Source organism: Aspergillus puulaauensis, chromosome 1, assembly GCF_016861865.1.
Source record: "Aspergillus puulaauensis MK2 DNA, chromosome 1, nearly complete sequence".
Taxonomy (NCBI): domain Eukaryota; kingdom Fungi; phylum Ascomycota; class Eurotiomycetes; order Eurotiales; family Aspergillaceae; genus Aspergillus; species Aspergillus puulaauensis.
In genome coordinates, this window is record NC_054857.1 from 5,969,214 (window position 1) to 5,990,132 (window position 20,919).

At 50.1% G+C, this 20,919-nt stretch overlaps 9 protein-coding genes across 9 annotated transcripts; 5 read left to right on the forward strand and 4 right to left on the reverse strand.

Moving 5' to 3' along the window:
* Positions 1 to 166: 166 nt before the first annotated feature.
* Positions 167 to 1,514, forward strand: APUU_12373S (putative GPI anchored protein; the record flags this gene model as incomplete). The annotated part of the gene is made up of 3 exons (XM_041698567.1): positions 167 to 733; positions 821 to 1,119; positions 1,214 to 1,514. 3 exons carry the CDS (start codon positions 167 to 169, stop codon positions 1,512 to 1,514), a joined length of 1,167 nt encoding a protein of 388 aa, XP_041551739.1.
* Positions 1,515 to 2,287: 773 nt separating this feature from the next.
* Positions 2,288 to 4,516, forward strand: APUU_12374S (uncharacterized protein; the record flags this gene model as incomplete). Its single annotated transcript, XM_041698568.1, has 4 exons — positions 2,288 to 3,110; positions 3,166 to 3,322; positions 3,372 to 3,505; positions 3,573 to 4,516. The coding sequence occupies 4 exons, from the start codon at positions 2,288 to 2,290 to the stop codon at positions 4,514 to 4,516; spliced, it is 2,058 nt and encodes a 685-aa protein (XP_041551740.1).
* A 352-nt stretch (positions 4,517 to 4,868) lies between these two features.
* APUU_12375A (uncharacterized protein) lies at positions 4,869 to 6,276 on the reverse strand (the record flags this gene model as incomplete). The annotated part of the gene is made up of 2 exons (XM_041698569.1): positions 4,869 to 5,717; positions 5,773 to 6,276. The coding sequence occupies 2 exons, from the start codon at positions 6,274 to 6,276 to the stop codon at positions 4,869 to 4,871; spliced, it is 1,353 nt and encodes a 450-aa protein (XP_041551741.1).
* Positions 6,277 to 8,580: 2,304 nt separating this feature from the next.
* Positions 8,581 to 9,924, reverse strand: APUU_12376A (DUF2252 domain-containing protein; the record flags this gene model as incomplete). The annotated part of the gene is made up of 1 exon (XM_041698570.1): positions 8,581 to 9,924. The coding sequence occupies one exon, from the start codon at positions 9,922 to 9,924 to the stop codon at positions 8,581 to 8,583; it is 1,344 nt and encodes a 447-aa protein (XP_041551742.1).
* Positions 9,925 to 11,015: 1,091 nt separating this feature from the next.
* Positions 11,016 to 11,954, forward strand: APUU_12377S (ankyrin repeat domain-containing protein; the record flags this gene model as incomplete). The annotated part of the gene is made up of 2 exons (XM_041698571.1): positions 11,016 to 11,025; positions 11,077 to 11,954. The coding sequence occupies 2 exons, from the start codon at positions 11,016 to 11,018 to the stop codon at positions 11,952 to 11,954; spliced, it is 888 nt and encodes a 295-aa protein (XP_041551743.1).
* Positions 11,955 to 13,615: 1,661 nt separating this feature from the next.
* APUU_12378A (uncharacterized protein) lies at positions 13,616 to 14,623 on the reverse strand (the record flags this gene model as incomplete). The annotated part of the gene is made up of 3 exons (XM_041698572.1): positions 13,616 to 14,152; positions 14,204 to 14,505; positions 14,560 to 14,623. 3 exons carry the CDS (start codon positions 14,621 to 14,623, stop codon positions 13,616 to 13,618), a joined length of 903 nt encoding a protein of 300 aa, XP_041551744.1.
* A 327-nt stretch (positions 14,624 to 14,950) lies between these two features.
* On the forward strand, positions 14,951 to 15,933 carry APUU_12379S (MBL fold metallo-hydrolase; the record flags this gene model as incomplete). Its single annotated transcript, XM_041698573.1, has 2 exons — positions 14,951 to 15,477; positions 15,552 to 15,933. 2 exons carry the CDS (start codon positions 14,951 to 14,953, stop codon positions 15,931 to 15,933), a joined length of 909 nt encoding a protein of 302 aa, XP_041551745.1.
* Positions 15,934 to 17,073: 1,140 nt separating this feature from the next.
* APUU_12380A (uncharacterized protein) lies at positions 17,074 to 18,654 on the reverse strand (the record flags this gene model as incomplete). Its single annotated transcript, XM_041698575.1, has 6 exons — positions 17,074 to 17,251; positions 17,307 to 17,650; positions 17,710 to 17,879; positions 17,932 to 18,033; positions 18,089 to 18,159; positions 18,203 to 18,654. The coding sequence occupies 6 exons, from the start codon at positions 18,652 to 18,654 to the stop codon at positions 17,074 to 17,076; spliced, it is 1,317 nt and encodes a 438-aa protein (XP_041551746.1).
* A 398-nt stretch (positions 18,655 to 19,052) lies between these two features.
* APUU_12381S (TauD/TfdA dioxygenase family protein) lies at positions 19,053 to 20,622 on the forward strand (the record flags this gene model as incomplete). Its single annotated transcript, XM_041698576.1, has 6 exons — positions 19,053 to 19,527; positions 19,580 to 19,661; positions 19,729 to 19,866; positions 19,927 to 20,011; positions 20,072 to 20,337; positions 20,409 to 20,622. 6 exons carry the CDS (start codon positions 19,053 to 19,055, stop codon positions 20,620 to 20,622), a joined length of 1,260 nt encoding a protein of 419 aa, XP_041551747.1.
* Positions 20,623 to 20,919: the final 297 nt, after the last annotated feature.

Genomic DNA, 20,919 nt, shown 5'->3' on the forward strand with positions numbered 1-20,919 from the left:
GAATGCCCCCGGAAGCGGACAATATCTCGGGGGCCTGACGGATGTACTGTACGATCTACAGATGGCGAAGTATATATCACTAGCAGGAGACGCCACTTCCGCTTACCATCTCTTGTAACAACTCTGGCCTTCAACTCGTCTTTTCCGAATCGGAACCAGCATCAAAATGAAGCCCTCGACGCCCCTCTACACTCTCCTCAACGCTGGCCTCTCGGCGGCAGCTATCACCCACCCCGGGCTCCTCCACACAGAGGCCGACTTCACACGCATCCAAGACTTCATCTCCTCCAAAACCGAGCCCCAGCTAACAGGCTGGAACAAGCTCGCCGCCCACGCAGATGCAGAGTACAGTCCCTCTGCCACTGAAACCGTCTGTCGCGGCTCCGGTTGCGACCCGGAGAACTACCCAACGCTGTACCGTGATATCGCGGCCGCATATACGAACGCTGTGTATTGGAAGGTTACGGGAACCGAGGCGAATGCGGACGCGGCAGCGGCAATTCTGGATGCATGGAGTGGCACAATGACCACGCTAGACGGGAGCTCCGATCGGTTTCTTGCATCTGGAATCTATGGGTATCAGTTGGCAAATGCGGCGGAGCTGCTAAGAGATTATGAGAAGTGGGATAGATTGGACAAGGTGGTAGAGTTACTAGAGGGCATATTTCTACCGATGAATGTGGACTTTCTGCAGAGGCATAACGACGCGGAGATTGATCACTATTGGGCAAACGTGAGTGCCTACCCTTTGCCGCTGTTGATTGCTGCCTTTCATTCTACCTGGCCGGTCGAGACGGCTAATGGTGATACATAATTGCAGTGGGATCTGTGCAATCTTGCCAGCCTGCACGCGATCGGTGTCCTGAGCGAGAACCAAACTGCGATTGATCAGGCAATTACCTACTTCAAGGAAGGCGAAGGTAATGGCGCCCTGAATAACACCATCTGGACTCTCCATGAAGAGGAAGATACAGGAAAATCGCTAGGACAGGGCCAGGAGGCGGGTCGAGACCAGGGCCATAGTCTGCTTGACTTTGGGTTGCTAGGTGTTCTAGCCCAGCAGGCATATAACCAGGGCGAGGACCTCTTTGCTCTATGGGATAACAGGATTCTTGCCGGGTAAGTACCGCCACGTTGCCGTCATTTCTTGCTTCCCTTAGGGAATGATAAACTCCTACGGAAGAAGCCTAAGTGATTAACCGTAACGCAACAGGGCCGAATATGTCTTCAAATATAATACTGGCAACGACGTCCCTTATACCAGCTATACAAACTCCGATGTCACCCAGGACGAAATAAGTTCCAACAGCAGGGGGGGGATCCGACCAATTGCAGAATTATTATATGCCCATTATAGCGGGGTCAAGGGGTTGGATGCCTCATGGACCGGCGCCTATAGGGATGTTGTAGTTGAGGATGGTGATGGTGCTGAGGGGGGAGTTGGAGACTATGGGTCGACCAGTGGAGGGTACGATCAACTCGGATTTGGGACGGCATTATTCAGGCTGGACTGAGCTTGTTGGCATGATCCCAGTCTTATAGTCTGACCTAATAATGTTGAAGTAGTGTTTTACTCAATTCAATATTCACTCTCTCCCACTCTCAGGTGCTTTCAGTAATTACTCCCGCAGTTCCTATTAATTCACGCTGCAGGATAAAACCTTTTTCATGAAGCCATTGCATCTTATTGAAAGAACACGAATCGGCCTCGTCTAAAAACAGGCATGCTCACAAAGACGCTAAAACAGTAACGGAAGACCTCCGGCTGTTCTTCCGCTCACCGTGGTTCATTTCCACTTGGTAAAGCCCATCATCTACTGGCCGAGGAGAATTGTGGTATTCCGGGACTACGGTATTTGATTGGAATTTATATCGTCGGATTTTACAGCAGAATAAGAACTACCCCTGCCTGCTAATCCATTTAGCTTCGGATTTATATATAGGCACATGTGGCCTCGCTCCACGTAATCGTAGCTGCTTTATTATGAACCACGTCAACCGAGGAACGAACTGCTTGGAGAACTGAAGATCTTCGATTGATTGCACTGTTTCGACTGCCACCTGGACGCTGCTAACATGAGCAGCGGGCAATACTCGGAGATGTGCCATCTCGACCGATGGAACGACCCCGGCAATTCCTCCGACGGTTTCAGTAGAAGTAGGCTGGGACCCCTCTAAAAACTTCAACATTATCCATCTTCCCAGGAGTAGAGAGTGAAGTATGAGGTTAGCTGCATTGCTAACTTTTACCTTGGTGGTACTGATACGGCTGCCGGCTGCCCATGCAATGACCAACAATACAGCCAACTCCCGGCTAGCGCCTTTCCAGTATGACGCCTTTCCCCTGGGGTCGATTAAACCATCTGGCTGGCTCGAGGACCAGCTTCTGCTTGCTGCAGAAGCGCTTCCAGGCCACATGTTCGACTTTTACCGATACGTGGCGGACTCAACCTGGCTAGGAGGCACACACGAGTACAGCGAGTTACACGAAGCTGCGCCGTATTGGTTCAACTATATTGTTCCCTTGGCGTACACCCTGGATGATGCGCGGTTGAAGAAGCAGGCGAAGGTGTTCTTGGATTATACCCTGGAGCACCAGGCTGAGGACGGCTGGCTCGGGCCTGAGACAACGCGCCAGACCCGGGGTATATGGGCGCGGAGTTTACTTTTCTTCGCCCTTATTGTAAGATCACTGGGGCCACTCATCATGGAAATATGCAGTATTAACCAGCACTATCAGCAATATGCCGAAGCCGACCCCTCCGAGACAGATCGAATTGTAACAGCAATGCACAGATTCACAGTTCTTATACACAGCATGCTGCAGAACAACTTCACTGGGTTGCTGCAGGATGTAGCCGAGGGCGATGCCTTTGACCCATATGGGTTCGGTGTATCCAGGACGCACGAGCTGCCGTTGGCTCTACAGTGGCTTTATGAGAACCACCCGCGGGGCAACCAAGAGGTCATCTGGGAGACGATGGAGCTGATGTTTGCTGGTGGGAGGAAAGGGGATCGAGATTGGACGAAGTTCTTCGTCGAAGGAGTCTTTCCTGTGGGCACACCAGGCAAGATGAGTGGCTTTACCCATGGTGTCAATCTCGCTGAGGGTATTCCCCCACCCCGGATTGATTTGTGTGTCGCACCAGATTCATGTTTTATCAGGACTTCGATACCCTTCTGTTCTCTATCGCATGACGCACAATACGTCTCTCTCGAGTCAAACGCATAACGCAGTCCGGTGGACGGAGCAGTACCAGTTAACACGCGCAGGCAGTGTTACTGGCGACGAGCATCTGGGTGGGAAAAGCCCGCAAAGAGGGTAAGATTGCTCCTTGATTAACAGCTGGGTTAGGGCTTAAATTTCTCAGATCTGAAACATGCATGGCTGTGGAGATGATGTTCTCCATGGCCTATCTGTACCGAATGTACGGTGTCAACCATTACGCTGACATGGTAGAGCGCCCTGCATTCAATGCGTTGCCGGCCGCGATAAGCCCTGATTGTGAGACTCGTCTATGCTGCGATGATAGCAAGAGAGACAGAAATACCAGATTGCTGATCAGGAACAGGGTGGGCACACCAATATGTGCAGCAGACGAACCAGCCCTGGTCGAGAAACCTGACCGCTAATCCATTCTTCAATGTGGTCTCTTATGGTAGCACGTTCGGACTGGAGCCAAACTTTCCGTGCTGCACCGTCAACCACGCCCAGGGATATCCCAAATACGCCGCCTCTTCGTACGTTCGCCAGGGACACGATCATGTTATCCATGCACTGCTAGGGCCCACCACTTTGGACACGCTCATACATGACCAGAGGGTAAAGATCTCCTGCGAGACAAACTATCCGTTTCATGGGAGCCTCCGGTATACGATAACATCCGAGACGGAGTTCGACTTCTCTGTCCGCATCCCAGGCTGGGGACTCACTTCTAACAAATCGAAGTACCGGGCCGGCCAGAGCGAATGGCGCAACCTGTCTCCTACCGCGGACCACCTTCAATCATTCCGTATTCGCAATGGCACCACCCCAGTCGAGGTCGACCTTCACATGGTACCTAAGGTCACCGAGCCTCTAAACGGCTCCGTCGCCATCTACTACGGGCCCTTGCTATATGCCCTGGATATTGAAGTTGCCGAGCTGACATCCCACTCCCCACTGAACTGGACAGACCGCACCCCTCTCCCGGCCGCCGATGTGATGCCAGAAACCAGAGACTGGGTGATGAACCCAGTGTCGGAATGGCGATATGCAATCGACCCGAGCTCCATAACTGTTGAGAACCTAAACCAGTCTGGCAGAGCTTTGCCGAATCCTATCTGGGCTCGCGAGGCGACGCCAGTAGTCCTATGGGTCGATGGCTGGTTAATTGACTGGAAGGAGGAGACGGGCACGGCTGCGCTTCCCCCGGTGAATCCTGAAGTGAAGGGGAAGCCAACGAGGATCCGATTGATTCCGTACGGAGCGGCGAAGCTGCACATTGCAGACTTTCCTCTGGCAAAGAGGGTTTAATATGTGGAAGGGTCAGGTGTCAAGATCGAAGGACTTGTGGAACGGAATTTTCCCGTCTCACTAGCTATTTAGCTGCATTGTGGTTCGGCGAAGGACCCCGGTAGAGGCCTCGAGGGATAGCCCGCGACTACAGTGAAGACTACTAGTGAACAGCTAATCGGGCTTTAGACTAACTCGTGGCTGTGCAGATTCAGCTATAGAATCCTTTACAAGGAGATTTGTTGGCACTATAGTAGTGGAATGTTATGTATGTGGAGATCTTATACTGGAGTATACTGAATTTTACTGCCGACTTCTATAGTAGCAAGCCTGTCATCCGCTCTATCTAAGCATACCTAACCGGGCGCCATTATCAAACTGTCTTCTTAATCCTCCGATCAACTTTCATCCGCACAACCGCCGCCAAAAATGTCGCAACCGTAGCCATAGAACCTGCGTAGAAGATAGCCGGCCGATAAGCACCAATCCCACCCTCTTGGCCACCTGAAGCATTCAGAATGTAACCGGCAATCGGGGCACCAAGTAGATACCCGCCCAGCCACCCGCTAACAATCATACCGACAGCAACAGGCATCCTCGCCGAACCAAATACATTACCCACGACAGTGGGCATAGTGGAAAAGAAGCCGCCATTCGCGGTGCCATTGATTACCACGAACACAATAAGGGGGCCAATGGAACTAGATACCGGCCACAGCACAAAGATACTCAGCGCACTAAGCAATAGCGACAGGAAAAGCGTATTTAGGGAGCCCAATCGATCACACGCAAACCCACACGAAAGTCTGCCAATGGCAGAACAGAAATTAAACGCAGCCACTAGACCGGCTCCCGCACTAGAGGGCAGGCCAAGCGAGTTGGTATACAGCGGCAGAAAGAAAGCCGGCACGAAGAGAGGAAATGTACCGATAACGCCGACCGCGAAGAGAACTGCGAAGCGCAGGTCTTTGAAGAGACTCCATTCGACCATCTTGGTTGGGTTGATGGGTGCACGTTCTTTGATTAGCCAGGCGGCTGGCAGCCCCGTGCCCATGATCATGAAGCCGAGGATTCGGAAGGTCCATGCTATCCCGACGCTTTGGAGAAGGGCGTCCAGGATGAAACTGATCACCGTGCCTCCGAGGCCGCCGCCGGCATAAACAATCCCATTTGCGATACCGCGCTTGGCTTTGAAGTATTGTGCTGGGAGGACGGAGACAACCTGGTTTTTGAGTTTAGTATGCGTAACTCGGCTCGCTGGGAGGTGAGAAACCAACCATAAAGCACAAGCTCGTCCCAAGTCCACCGACAAAGCCCCACGTCATGAATAGGCCGGCAATGTTGTCTGTCACGAACCCGCTCAGGATACTGCCGAGACCGAGGAGGAAAATGCCCAGTAGGGCAGTTACTCGGGCCCCGATGAGACGGATGACCCTCGCATTGGGGACAGCGAGGAGAGAGATGCAGGCGGGACAGAGCGATCCAACAAAGGCCAATGTCGAGGACGAATAGCCCTTGTTCTCCACGAGCGCAGCCTGCATCACACCCCAAGTGTATGAGGCGCCCACGAACCACCACGTCACGACGGCACATGCGCAAATGAGGATCCAGCCGTAGCCTCCTTCGGGGACTTGGGAGTCCGCGATCAGGGACTGCCGCATCACTTCATCTGCCTCGAGCTCCGGAGCAGAGGAGTTGGGGTTCCGGTGTCTTTCTATATTCTGTCCCAGAGTCTGAAGGTCGACCGCCGTGGTTGGCAGTGTTTGCGTGACGGTAGCCATGCCTGTCACGATGCGCCCTGGTTTTTAGCGGTGGGGATGTCCGAAATCAAGAGTTATGTTGGCTTAAAGAAAATTGAATAATTCTTATATTCAGTGCAAAACTCAAGCTGCAACCAACCATTTAGGAACTTTTGGAAGGATGGTGTGGCCCGCTTCGACGATTGCTTAGAAATCCTGCAAGTGGGACCAGCCTTACCGTGTTCCCCTGTTTCTTTTTTTTGACCGAATCACTTCTTCAGTTCCAACATGTTCCTCAACTGCACTGGGCCAGCGCGGCTACCTTCGGAGATCGAGAGGAGAGGTGGGTCGTGGGTCGTCACCACTGCGCCCTACCGTTCAGGAGTGCCCGAGATCGGTCGCTCCCAATATTCTTCAGTCGGTAGTCATCAGCTAGCCGATTTCGGTTTTGGCTCCGAAGAGATTATAGAGAGAAGATATATACCAGTTCTTGTATCACTTCCGGTAGGACGCAGAGGGACGTGCAGATATATTTCTGAGTCCAGAGCCGCTGGGTGTGGGTAAAACTGCGGATGGACCGTTTAATGTTCATGACACGTTTTCGAGCGCCCCGACGGTCCACGGCCTAGGTGTTACTCCACGGATGGATATGATAGGGGATTCAGTTACTATATACGCTTAAACATGAGAGGTTTTGCAGTATGCGGTTGAAACTCTTTGGTTTCTTACGTCGCGCTGAACTTTTTGGACTTCAATGTCCGAAATATATAGCTATACATGGGGCCCATACCGCTTTCTTAAGTCAACATTAGCCAGATCGCTAACTCAATAGTCTGATTAGGCATTTTTTTCACCTGGCTATTCGTGTCTTCTTCCGTTAAGACAGCCTCGGCAACAGGTCCGACAGTGGTTGGGCTGAATGATGGCACCTGATTCCCACAAGGTGAACCCCTTGTTCGGATCGATGGTGGCTGGCAGGCGACCATTTGGGTTGATTTCGGTGAAGGGAGGTTGCTTGACCTGCTCAAAGGAGACAAATAGGGTTTTGTACTCCAGCTCCAGAGCAGAAAGTATGATGGCTACTTTCCAGGGGTTGGGACCGATCTCGTGCGAGTATAGTGTGATAGGCTGCATTGTTGTGGCTGGAACGATGTCGCCCTACTACCCAATTCCTGGTGTGCTATTTTGAACTGGGAAATCTCGCAAAGGTGGAAGAAATATTGTTATCAGTACTCAGTCGGCGTTGTTTTGAGACATTTAAGTATCCATTACCAGAATGTGAGTACAGCTTCCCCTATGGTCGCCCACAGATGATTGGGGCACTCAGGGACCTGGCCTGGCGAAAGATGATGCAGCCCAATGAATTCGACAACTCTTATCAGGAATTCAGGGGGCGAAGATGCAGTCCAGAGGTCAAATGGCGGCAAGATAGGATGTGCGGGATGAAAGTATTCATAAAATGCTTTGACTAAATTAATGCTCATCGGTGAGTTCCCTTGAGAGCCCTCTGTCAAGTACGTGGAAGAAAGATCGTCTGAGGCCAGGACGGGCAAAGAGCCGTCGGCGAGAAAGTCGGGATCATCGATATCGGGGACATAACTGGTATCAATAATCAGATAATCATTAGGCTGTCCTCTACGCCCTCGACGCGATGGAACAAAGTGGCAAATGATTGATGAAGTGCGACATCTGCCACATCCTTCTGGATTACCGTCGCATTTGAGATGCTTTTGTCGGCAGTTGAGACATGCGACATTTGCGGCCGAGTTTGGACTTGTCTGGATAGAAGATTCCATGGCTGTACCGTAAGTTTCAGGAACAGCTTATCCAGCAGGGAGGCTGAGGGGCGGTTTCTATCGTTAGGATTCGGGGGCCAGAATGGTTGTGGATGCAGCATCCAGCTGGTTATGGCTCATTGAAATAAGTTAATAAAATTAATAACGTGCCCGCCCCATTCGGTTGGAGTATCGATTCTCCTTCGTTTCGAACCCTCGAGGGGCCTCGACTTGAAGGTCGGGGTAGGGGGATCGGTCGATCTTCTTGCTCATCTTGAACGTTGGTTCGATGTCCCAGCTGCACTAATTCAGTATAATTATAACAAGGGGATTGCGGTTTATAAGGCTGTCTATTCATTTTCCAGAGTTGGTGTCCCGCACATAGCCAGCCATCTCCGTCACGATAGCGACCACGATGACCACCAGCTTCGGCTAATACAGCTATGACTTTGATATCGGTACATTTGGGCATCCGAGAGTGTTCACCCGAATACTTGACATGAGCCTAGCTCTATGAAAGCTCCAGAACAGGCCTAGTTGTCCCCCCACGTTATCTGCCTGCCCAGTATGGTCATGCTTCTCCGTCAACTGGCAGACCAGGAATGCGCCCGTTGCGAAACAAATCCACGAAGATCTGGTGATCAAGACGAGTCTGGGCGCTGTACCGATGGGCAAACTCCACCAGCGTGTCCGAGAATCCCTCCTCATCAGCCGCAATCGCAGCATCAATTGCCCGTTCCGGAGAGAAAGGCACCAGCTCCGAGTGGCTGCTATCATTGTCCCCTGCTCCGTGCATCATGGCCGTGGCTCTACCGAGATCCGCAACCACGGACGCCATTTCCTCTACCTCGTTAATATCGGACCAGTCCAGGTCGACAGCGTACGGAGATACCTCTGCGACGAGCTGGCCGACGCCGTCGATTTCGGTCCAGCCAAGCCAGGGGTCTGCGTGCGCTTGCAAGGCCTGTTGAGATATCACGGTCCGGTGGCCTTCGTGAAGAAAGTAACTGGCCGCAGCGGCGTTAGTAACGTGCCGGGAGACCGCTGCAGCTGTAGACTGTTTCATGTATATGACCACGTCATTCTCAATAGCCTCGCTCTTTCCCTCCAGCAGAATATTATAGGAAGGGAGGCCAGCCGAACCGATGCCTACTCCACGGCGGCCAACGATGTCCTTGACCCGGTATGCACCGGTTTGCGTTTTGGGCTCCGGCAAGGTCTGAAGGTAGTTATTAAATGCTGCGGCCACCTTCTCGCGTATTGGCTTATCAAGCTCAACTGCGCTGCCTCCACGGGTGAACCGGCGTTCATACTCGTGGATCTCCGTCATTGTTCCTAGCAGGCCGACACGTGTTTCCATACGGGCGTCCCGGAGAGCATCCAGCAGCGGGCCCTTTGCAGTCTCCAGTGTAAACTGAGGAACTTGGTCTTGGTTCTCGCTGGTGGCTAGGGTATGGATACGCTCTCGGTACGCAGCAGCATAGGTCCGAACCAGTCGAGTGATCTGCTTGTCACTGAGCGCCTTTGCGTGCCCAACCAAGGCAACAGAAGCAGCGAAACGTTTGACGTCCCAGGCAAACGGACCAACATAAGCTTCGTCAAAGTCGTTGACATTGAAGATCAGTCTGCCTTGAGAATCCATATAGGTGCCAAAGTTCTCGGCGTGGAGATCACCATGAATCCAGATTCGGCTGGACTCCTCGTTCAGAAAAGGGTCATCTCTCTGCTGCAGTTCGAGGTCGTGGTAGAAAAGACATGCCGTGCCGCGGTAGAAGGCGAATGCTGAGGCGGCCATCTTCCGGAATTTCACCTGAAACGCAGCCGGGTCTGCGACGAGGAGCTCGCCAAATGCAGTAGCAAAGACATCGAGGATTTCTTCGCCTCGTTGCTCGGTGGTTGGGAGTTCGGATGGCATCCTGTGTTTGTAGCTGAACACCTGGAGTCAATGCCTGTTTAGCTCTTCATGTCATGGGTCTGAGGGGGGGTATTAATACTTACGGCGAGAAGCTCGTAGCTCAAGCACCAGCTCCCTGTGGCAGTGCAGTTGTCATTTAAATTGACACCTCACTTGGGCCACGGCTTGGCTGGACCCCTTAATGGTCATTATGCCTCAGCTTCGCTGCAGACTGGACCACCCCCAACCCGCAAGAAGCTCGGCGTGTCGCAGGCCAGCTCCACCAGTGTGAGGCCATGGTCATATCCCACACTTTTGTATGCAACGAGCTCAAAGGATAGTTTCGTATGAGACTCGCCGTTGGAGCAGTGGGCCGCGATCATTAGGAACAGAACATGATTGGAGTCAGAACTGTCAGATACTGAGACAGACGGCGACTTGGCCTATGCTGCATACAGCCAAGAAAACAAGGGACACGCTAGAGGTGGCGGTGCAGGTCCACTTTGCATTCAAGGGTCGAGAGTTAGGGGACAATTGTCAATGGAAGTCAAATAATGATATCTTTACCAACTAAGTGAGTCACTGTCAACTGAAGGTCCTGTGCCCCATACGATGTATATATATATATATATATACTGTGTCCGTAAACTCGGGCCGCAGCTTCCTGTCCCGCTCTTCCGAGCTGTCCGACCAACCAGAGACTCGGAAATGAGCCCATCACAGGATTATATAAGAGACAGATCCCACGCTAACTAGTTAGTAACTAATTAGTATTTCATTCTATCTCCTTGCTCCTGAATTATGCTTACTCCTGCTGCTCCTGATCTCTGATCTTGAATCCTTTATTTGACAACTGCCTAAAGTCAAATTCCCAGATCTATACAGCTGGCTGCCCAAGTAATTAGCTAGGAGTGGATAACCCTCCCCCTGTATCTAAACTACGGGTAAATATATACATCTGTACCGCGACTGTACAAAAGCAGTGAGACAAACCACCTTATCTAGACAACTCCCCCGAGTTGAACATTATCTCTAGTACTCTAGATATTAACTAATATAAGAAGAAACTCTTCGATCCCCCAATTCAGAAATTCCACAGAACCTCGGCAGATATGTCCATACGTGGGTTCTCACCATGTTGTCCTACCATGATCACTGTTAATGCAATAGCAGCGGCATCCATCCACTCAGCTGGGCGCTCGCTCCTCAAGGCATGCGCTCAAGGCTCGCTCTCCAATGTGAAGACTTATGCTCCTCAGCTATACACCACCGCTGGCATCGACAAAAGGGCTGTCCCGCCTCTGCGGCTTGCTATGGGAACCGCCGCCGAGAACGGCCATGCCAATATTCTCCGCTACTTATTAACTGATATGCCGCAATGCCAACAAGCGACCGACGGCCCGTGGAGCCCACAGGACGATATCCAAGCGCATGAGGTTCCCGAAGAATGGCGGCTGTCAGTCATGCTCCCCGACTTTGTCGTCCTGCGCACGATAAGGGGGGCTAAACCAGCCGCTTTCCAAACACTCATGGACTTCGGTTTGAGTGTCCACCATCTAATGGACAAAATTGGATCTCCTATCACAGTCGCAATCCGGCGGCAAGACCTAGAGATGGTTCGGTTTCTGCTAAGCAAGGGCGCGGACCCAAACGATCAGTACTGGACACCTAATGACACTGTCCTGTCGCGCGCCGCATACCTTCCGTCGTTGGAAATCGTGACCCTCCTCCTCGAACACGGTGCAAACGTCCAGACCTCTCAGGCCCTCATGGGTGCCGCGGAGAGCGGCCGCATCGATTCCGCCACCGTACTTCTCGATCACGGTGCCGACATCAACGAGGTCTTCCGATATCACCTGTATGATGATAATGACCCGAGAGACACGATTGGTACAGCGCTGCACGTTGCAGTCAACCATGGCCAGGAAGACTTTGTCCGATTTTTGTTACGGCGAGGTGCGCGGACAGATCTGGCAGACGGAGAAGGGTTCACTCCCCGTCAACTTGCAGGGGCGCAGGAGAGGACAGAGATGGTAAATTTATTTAGATAAGGTTAGGAACGAGAATACCATGCTGTAGTAGTTGTTGGGATCAGATTCCTAGAACCACCTCTGAGCAATGGTCCGGTAGAACGCTGCGTCTGTTCCCCCCTGTGTGTTCAACCGGATTATAAATATTGTGGATATGTAGGATCCTTCTGGCTTCTCCATCTCGGATTTGAAGATATAGTGAGTCCAACTTGGGCTTATGATGTGTATGACCACCCTTCTTTCAGCTTCAAGTTGACATAAAAGCATACTATTGTTTCCGGGTGGGCATTGTACACCAAGTCAAATCGGTCTTTAACTGGATGGTACGTGGTTGTCTGGAATGAGTTCCTCCATGGTTCTTGAACAGCGATAATGTGGTATTTCCATGCCTCTTCATCAGCCAGCAGTGGTGCCATTAGTTGTTGGCGAGATTTGTTAAGATTATACTGTATGATTGAGATGGTTCCCTTATTCATCAAGTGGGACAATTGACATAACTGAGTCCTGAGATGCTGTAGCGGCGCTGTCTGCATCAAGAGCTCGTCTCTGGTTTCTCACTATCTGTCCTGCTATTGGTGTTGGGAGGGTATTCCTATCTAGTTCTTGCAAGGCTTTCCTTATGGCGTCACCTTGTCCTTGACTCGCAGTCAGCCTCAGGCACTTTCTAAATGACACCTTTCTCTTCTGAATTTCGGGTATGCTGAGAATAAACACTTCTCCAATCCTTCCCCGACTCCGGTTCTCTCTCCTTGCTTGCGGTATTTCTCTGGGTTCAAATGGCTTTCCTGTATAGTTGCCCCATCAGAGTGCAGCCTCCCTGTGGGTCTTCAGCATGTGTCTCTTTCTCTTCTCGATACGTCCAAGCTCTTCATTCCTGTATTGGCACTGGACGCTCCATGAAGGGCGGCTTTTGAGGCAGTTGGGGCATGCTGCCTGTGAATTTGGTCATTCTCTTTCCGGGCACCCTTTGGTGCTATACAGTAATGAGACGAGGCTTCAGAGGTCTGTTTATGACGGATGAGCATTTGGTTGAATATTTAAGCTATGCGTTGGGTATTTTAATATGCAAGGGCTTTGACCAAGGTTATAGTATGCCTTCTCCGATATCGGGCTTTGTTTGAAAGCTTTCCTGAAGCCGTCTCTAAATCAGGAAAGAAGGAGAGAATAGAAGATCCAGGCGCTGTTGCAGCCAGATTCCGCGAGATTTCTGGAAATGATGAGCAATCCCTCATGGTGCTACTCCAACAGACCCCGTCTCCAACAGTTTCCAAGACCTGGGGATGTTTGTGGGGTCGGGTAATGGACCAACGAAAACAATGCAATTGGTCACGTCAATCCCATCTTTTCTACTCAAACGAGTATAAATGTCTGAACTTGGCCATGGGAAAGTAGACCCGGGTGCTCCGACTCGGTAGCACTCTGGCAATGGTGGGGGATGCCAAGAATATAACCCGATCATCGCAATCTCGGTCGTGCGGGGGCTTCTGGGACCACCGGGGAGAATGGCGGAATTACTGCGCATGGCGGAATACCACTGAAGGCATACCCGACTTGGATGTATAGGGTAGTGCCGGGCTATTCCTTGGATGTTGTAAGATTGATAGGGCTGGAAATCATGGACATAACCATAGAAGACAACATTCCTCACTAACTATAATATCTAGATATCTACATAAATAAATTTACTCCGTCCACCCCTCCCCAGATCCCAAAACCTCTTGCCCTCTCGCCAACGAGCGACTAGGCTCCTCACCCAACCACTGCGGCTCTAATCTGTTGATATTCGCCTCAATCTCCCAAGCCCTTCCTCCCTCAATATACATGGCCTGCCCATTCAACTCCTTATCCCCTAGTACATTCGCTATAACCTTCGCCACATCCAGAGGCGTATTCACCGGCAACTCCGCCTTAAACCATCTATCCTGAATCCCTTTCACCATTCCGGTCGTCGTCATCCACGGACAGATACAGTTAATTCTAATCCTGTGCGCTGGTGAACATAGATATAGCCGCAGGGCACGCATAAGACCTAGCACACCATGCTTAGAAGCTTGATAGATAAAAAGCCCGGGTGATTCTTTAAAGCCCGCCACAGAGGAGACCAGGATTATCGAGCGGTCGGTATTATCCGGCCGGTTCTGGCGGAGATAGACACTAGCGATGCGAGTCACATAGAGACATCCCGTGAGGTTTACATCGAGGACTTTTGTAGTAGGGGCCTGGACCTGTTAACCTTCCCTTAATAAATACACCCATGGTAATGAACTGACCTTCCGGATAGACTGTATATCTAATGCAGGGTCAAATACGTTCCCGACCTCGGTGATCCCCGCGCCTGCAACGGCGTGATCGATGCGGCCATATGTCTCCATCGCCTTGTCAAAGAGATTTAGGACGGAGTCGTAGCTTGTCACATTGGTCTTAACGAAAAGTGCCTGGGGTGGAGAGGAATTCCCATTCACTACTTTTGCAATTGCCTCGCCGGCCTCAACTGCGAGGTCACCAAAGCATACATATGCTCCATTCTGGCAAGCATATTCCACCAGACTTGCTCCGATGCCATTTGCGCCACCTGGTTCTGTTAGTACTGTTCCCATTAATTAATAATAACGAGGGCGTAATCCACCTGTCAAGACAATGACTTTGTTTTTGAGTGAGTCTGGGATAAGTCCCTTGGTATACTGCGCCATTGTCGATCTACTTGATGAGTGTAGAAAGGTTGTAGGGGAATGGAAGTAACAACACCGAGGTCCGGGTGGGATCACAGTCTTTTTAGTGCCCCCTCCCCCCCGGCCACCCAACAGGGTGTCCATACCAGATATTCGTGCCATGAGTGTGGACCTGCTTGATGATCCGTGCGCCCCCCTACCCCGCCATCGGGGTGGGGGATTTCCGAGATGCTGAAGAATGTCCGGGGAATGGTGGAGATATAAATGGATGTCAAGTACCTTGAATACTTGCCACTATACCTTCTACACTTCGTACTCCATACTTCACTCTACTACTAAGCAGTCGTCATGCCCCTCCAAACATACCACCTCTCTTCCTCCCCCAAGGGCCTCTCCAGCATCACAACCCTAATCGTCGGCACCAGCGAGGCAGTCCTCATAGATCCCCCCTTCCTAAAGCCCGACGGTCTCGCAGCTGCGCACTGGATCAAGAACAAAACCAACAAGCCATTGAAAGCAGTCTTCGTGACCCACCACCACCCAGACCACTTCTTCGCCGCAAACTCCATCTTCGAGGCTTTTCCCGAGGCTAAATTCTACGCAGCCCCGTATGTCCTCGCTGGTATTAATCGCGAATACGACCAGAAGGTCACATACTGGCCTGCTGTGTTTGGGACTGAGAATGTCTATACAGCGCCGAGGAGGCCGGAACCGTTCGAGTTTAGTTTCTTTGTATTGAATGGGGATCCTGGGAGTCCGGTTGTCCTTCTTGGGCCACTGCAGGGGGATAGTGTGGACCATACGCTGTTTTGGCTTCCGAGTGAGAAGACGATTATCTGTGGCGATGCGGTTTATGGGAGGAGTACGCATGTTTGGTATGTATCTCGGCGCATGAAGAAATACCAACCTATCCACTTGAGATGAGGTATACCCAAGCTAACAAGAACAGGGTCGAGGAAGTCGAAACTCCTGCTCTTCTGGAAGCATGGAACAAGACGCTCACACTGATCGGTGCTCTGCGACCTGAGAAACTGATTCCAGGGCATATGGAGACCGGCTGGGAGTTGGATGCAAAAGAAGACCTCGCACACACACAGAAATACCTGGATCTTTTCTCGGAGAAAATCACAAACGCGCCGACAAAGCTGACCGTGCAGGAACTGTTTGACTTTTTCAAGAATGAGTTTCCGCAATGCAAGGAGAACCTGGATTTCTTCCTGGGCCATCTGTCGAACCAGTACGGAGAGGGGGGCCAGGTCTGGGAGGAGAACAGGCACCATGACGTTGGGGCTCGGACGATTGGGGCCCTGAATGGGTATTGGTTTAAATAGTCAGCGTGCTTAATATAAATAACATGCACTCTGCTTACTATACATAATAGCAATGTGATTCTTCAATTAGTTAAATTTTCCCTGGAGAACCCTAACCATGGTTGATAGCCCACAATCTCTGATGGGAGGGCTGAGGCTGATGCTGACTTTATACTGGTATTTGTCTTATGGTTAGACAATACTCTGTATGGGGACTGCCTATACACATGAATAATACCTCAGTAATTTATATTTTCCATTTTGAACCGCGTGTTGAAGTGGTCAATTGTGCTAGCAGACCTGACAGATATAATACCCACAACCTTATTAAGTTCCTTCTAAACTCTAGTCTAGCATCCTCTATCAAACCCTTTGTGTATAAAAGGCGTGGCTAGCTAATACTATAGTACCCGCGGGAGTGGCATCCATTCCATACTTTTCAGCCGTGCGCGCTAATAAAACCCTCCACTATACTGTAGGGACCTAATCTGCTATTCTGTACTATTTACTATACTGTATACTAAAGAAACAGCTTAAAGAATCTTTTAATATATCTAATAGACATGTGATAGCAACGCCAAGCGTGATCCCGTGACTATCCCATTAGACCAAAAAGGTCCAGAGAAACTACTGACTAGTAGTTTCTTGCTCACACTGATATATAAAGCAACCAATAGGGACTCATGACTGCACCTGCCTTGGTGCCTCAGGCCATTACCCACATGGTTAGTCGCATGCTTTCTATTCATGTAACCACAGTAAGGTGTGTAGATAGATCTAGTAGATAGAGAAGGATTTACTCTTTATTAACTTATAGAGATATAGAAGAAGATAGAGATAGTAAATTGACTTAAATAAGATTAGGAATAAGAATACTATAGTGGAGTAGTTGTTAGGATCAGATAATTATTCAGATTCTTAAACTAACTCTGAGTAATAAGTTGATTTTACTAAGAAAACTAATTATGAGATACTAAACTAACTTTATAGCTGGAATATATATCTACTATGTCTAAAATAGGTACAGCATCCCTAGGTACCTAATTTACTTCTGTATCTTTCGCACAACCAGCCACGTTGGGATAATTTGTAGAAACCAAAGCCCTAATCTGCAGCCCAAGTCAACATCTGGGGAACACAGTCAAGAGTAGAAGCGTCAACTTACAGTAATGCCTCTGAGCCCATCATACTCCACTCAGTCTGCACTGCGTAACCCAGTGCCGCACCACCGGTGTTCACTGCCTTCATAAACCCAGTATACCTCTCCAACTCATCAATGTGTTCCGTCAAGGACCCCACGAGTGCGTACATGAAGGTCTGAAACGCGTGGTCGGTAAACCTTTCTATCCATTAGCTTGACTTATACATTGTAAATCACATCCTGAATGACATACCCGTCGACCAAAATCAAAAGAAAACTAGCATAAAACTCCGACTGTGTCCAATCAAGTCCGACAGGGTTCGTCTTCGCATAGTACCACTGCACGACCGTGTACCAGATCCACACAATGGAATACAGCGTATAGGTCCCTAGAAAAGCCCAGCGAAACTTAGTAGACCGCGACAATCGCGGAGAGTCGAGGAAAAAGCCCATCGCGAATGTCCCAGCGATGCCCGCAAAAGCACTCGTGAACGATGTAAGCGCTCGCCCGCGGACGGAATGGTAGACGGCAGTAAATGTTCCCTTGTAGGAGAGGAACCATTGCGAGAAGATGAACATGGGCACCAGGAGGATTATCTATGGATAGCAACATGAGAACGGGGTCAATTTCCTTGGGGGGGGATACAGAAACTAACCTCCTTTCTTGCCAGCGCACTGAAGACTTTCTTCGCCTCCTCTAAGGCGTTAGGTTGTTTCTTCGACTGGACTTTGACACCGTCACGGCGAATGACTTTCTCTGGGTTGGACAGCAGTAATGCAATAAACGGTCCGCATGCAGCAATTGTGATGAGAGGGATATAAGTTACTGGATGCCGTAGTTAGTACACGGTCAGCACCTGATTGAATATAGCACTCACTGGGAGTGATTGCTCCAGCGTTCTGGTTTTCTGCATTAAATCCCAGGGCAAGCGCGCCTCCGACGGACTGGCCGGCCGCGATGGAGGAATACCAGATCGAAACTGAAGACTCGTTAGTTTCTGCCCTCTCAAAAGGCCAGAGAATGGTCATATATACTGAATTTGCCCTTGAAGTCAGCCTCGGGATAGGCAAGCATAATCGACGCTTGGACAACCCTGGTTCCTATGCTAAGCCAACGTATTCAGTATTAGACGAAGGTATTGGACTTACCATAAAAGTGCCGTCGTGAATCCTTGCAGGGCAGAGGCGAAGTACATGAGCCATGTTGTCTGAAATTTATTGTTGCAGTACAGCGAGGCTCCATTGATGCTGAATCCCACGACACCCAGACTCAGGACAAGCCGTTCACCAAGAACATTGACAAACACTCCTGTTAAGAGAGCAAATACCACATTCAGCCCATATGATATTCCGCTGGTTATGTTCACCAGATGCGGGCTCTTCAGCCCACCGGCGCCAAGAGCGTTCAGAGCACTGTACATCCCAGGGCCACAAAAGAACACCCCTGCAACAATAGCCGCTTGGAACTTCGTCGAACGGTTCCAGGGGATAGTAGAGACTTCTGGTAGATAGTCTGTCTCGGGAGCTGCTTGTACCTGAGTCTGCACGGCGCCATCCTTCAGATCCTCTTTCGAGGAACCTGACTTTAGTTGCGTAGCCATCTGATTCACGGTTGCATTGAAGGGTAATGGAAGAAAAGATATCCAGAATACCTATCTAGGTATTTATGTTCGCCTTCCCAGCGGATGTGCTCAAGTCGAGATTGCAGACGATGGATTGCAAAGAATCACGCAATAGATATATTAATATAAGAGCAAGTGTGGGGGTCAAGTTTTCGGCCGACATTATTGACGACATTGGAAACAAAGCAAGCTATGGATTAGACGGATAATTGGAGTAGAAGCAACTTATACTAGTCTTATATTCCATCATAATATATAGAACACCGGCGATTGGCTCGCAGGGCTTTCCAATCTAGATGACATCAATCCCACCGGGATGGCGAATGAATATAATAAGCAGGCGCAATCTCGAGCTACCTATATAATTGCTCTACACCATGGTTGGCGAGAAAGTTTCAACCCAGACGGGGGGCTCACTCGGTCATATCATAACCATGGTTAAAAGTACCCTAACCGTTGACGGCCAGACCGTTACAAAATTGAGTGACGTTCGGCCTACCAATGTTGAATACCCTGAGACTACTGAGTACCCCGCTGTAAATCAGAGAGCTCTCTCGCTCAAACCCCTTGGCGATCACATACCTCCACGTGGCATCCGTGAGCCAGTGCCAGTTCCTCGGGACCGTGGCTTATTCGCAGACCCTGATCTTCCACATCTGTTTGCAAATGCCGCGGTTAAACGGTTGGATCTGACACCTTCCCTGGGAACTCTCATCACGGGCCTGCAGCTTTGCTCTCTCACAGATGCGCAAAAGGATGAGCTGGCATTACTCGTTGCTCATCGAGGGGTGTTATTCTTCCGAGAACAGGATATCACCGCTGAGGGACAGCGGGAATTATTCAACTACTACGGTACCTTAGCCTATCCCTCGGCTCCATGCTGTATTTGCTAATTCTTCTTTAGGGATTCCAGAGCTCCTTCCAGACCCAGAGGACGCCAAGGCAAAAGGGAAGCCAATTACAACCAATATCGAAGAACAAGATGAGTATGTGCCATATAAATCAATGTCTGTATGCCAAATACACTGCGGTCCTCTAACCTGGTTTACCTAGGGATTATCGAGAAACTTATGTTCATTTCAAGTGGCCTTTCGCAGATTTCCATGCAGACAGTAGCTTCCAGGCCAACCCTCCGTCATTCTCTTTGTTGAGGATAGACGAGTTACCTCCTACAGGTGGTGACACGAACTGGTATTCCAATTGTCTGACCACAATAAAAAAAAATACCCAGCTGACGAAGGAGATACACAGGATATCAGGCTATGGCACATACGAGACCTTGTCAAAGCCACTACAAACCTTCGCGGACAGTCTGAGCGCATGGCATAGCTCCGGTGTAGGATACCTCCGTTCAATCTCTCCCAGTAATTGATGAAATACTAATACTTATGTACAGCACGTATACGAATCTGTCCTAACCCACTGGAAAGTAAACCCATCCGAACGTCCCGTCGAAACCCTTCATCCAGTGGTGACAACGCACCCAGTAACAGGATACAAAGTACTGAACCTGAACTCTGGCTTCGTAACTCGAATCGAGGGTCTCAAGCGCTACGAGTCTGACAAAATACTCGACCTCTTTTTCACCCATATCCACACGGCACAGGATCACTTGGTGAGATTTCGGTGGGAGAAGAACTCGGTTGCGTTGTGGGATAATAGGTATTGGACCGTGTCTATGCTGCTTCTTGTATTGGCTTTGAATTGTATGCTAACCGGCTATCGGGGAAAAGGGCGGCTACACATCGTGCAACGCATGATTACGCTCCACTGCATCGCCACGGTGTGCGAGTTACCGTTAAAGGGCAAGTTCCTAGGCAGGTTTCCGGCAGTTTGAGTAGAAAGGAGGCAGTGGTGAAGGCATTGAAGGAGGGTGAGGTGCAGGCTGTACACGATGAAAATACGCGAAAGGGTAATTATGCGGACAGGGGATATCCTAAGGTTTGAGAGGGGTTTGAAGTCTCGCTATACCTTGAGTCTTGATGATCGTTCTCATCGCTGATAGTATAGAATGGGTCTATGATATACGTTTAGATTTACACATAGTAAGCTGCCTTTACTATATTACCTAGTTTATGTTTTGGGAGTGCGCGGTTGTATGATCAGAAACAAAGGGCAATGCACTGTCCCGTCAGGATGTGTACCCTACTACTACTAGTGGTTACTATGGCACTGTTGGTGCTTCGACATCGCTCCCAGGCTCGTTTAATAAGTTAGCAAAGTCGAAGACAGAGTGAAAATGAG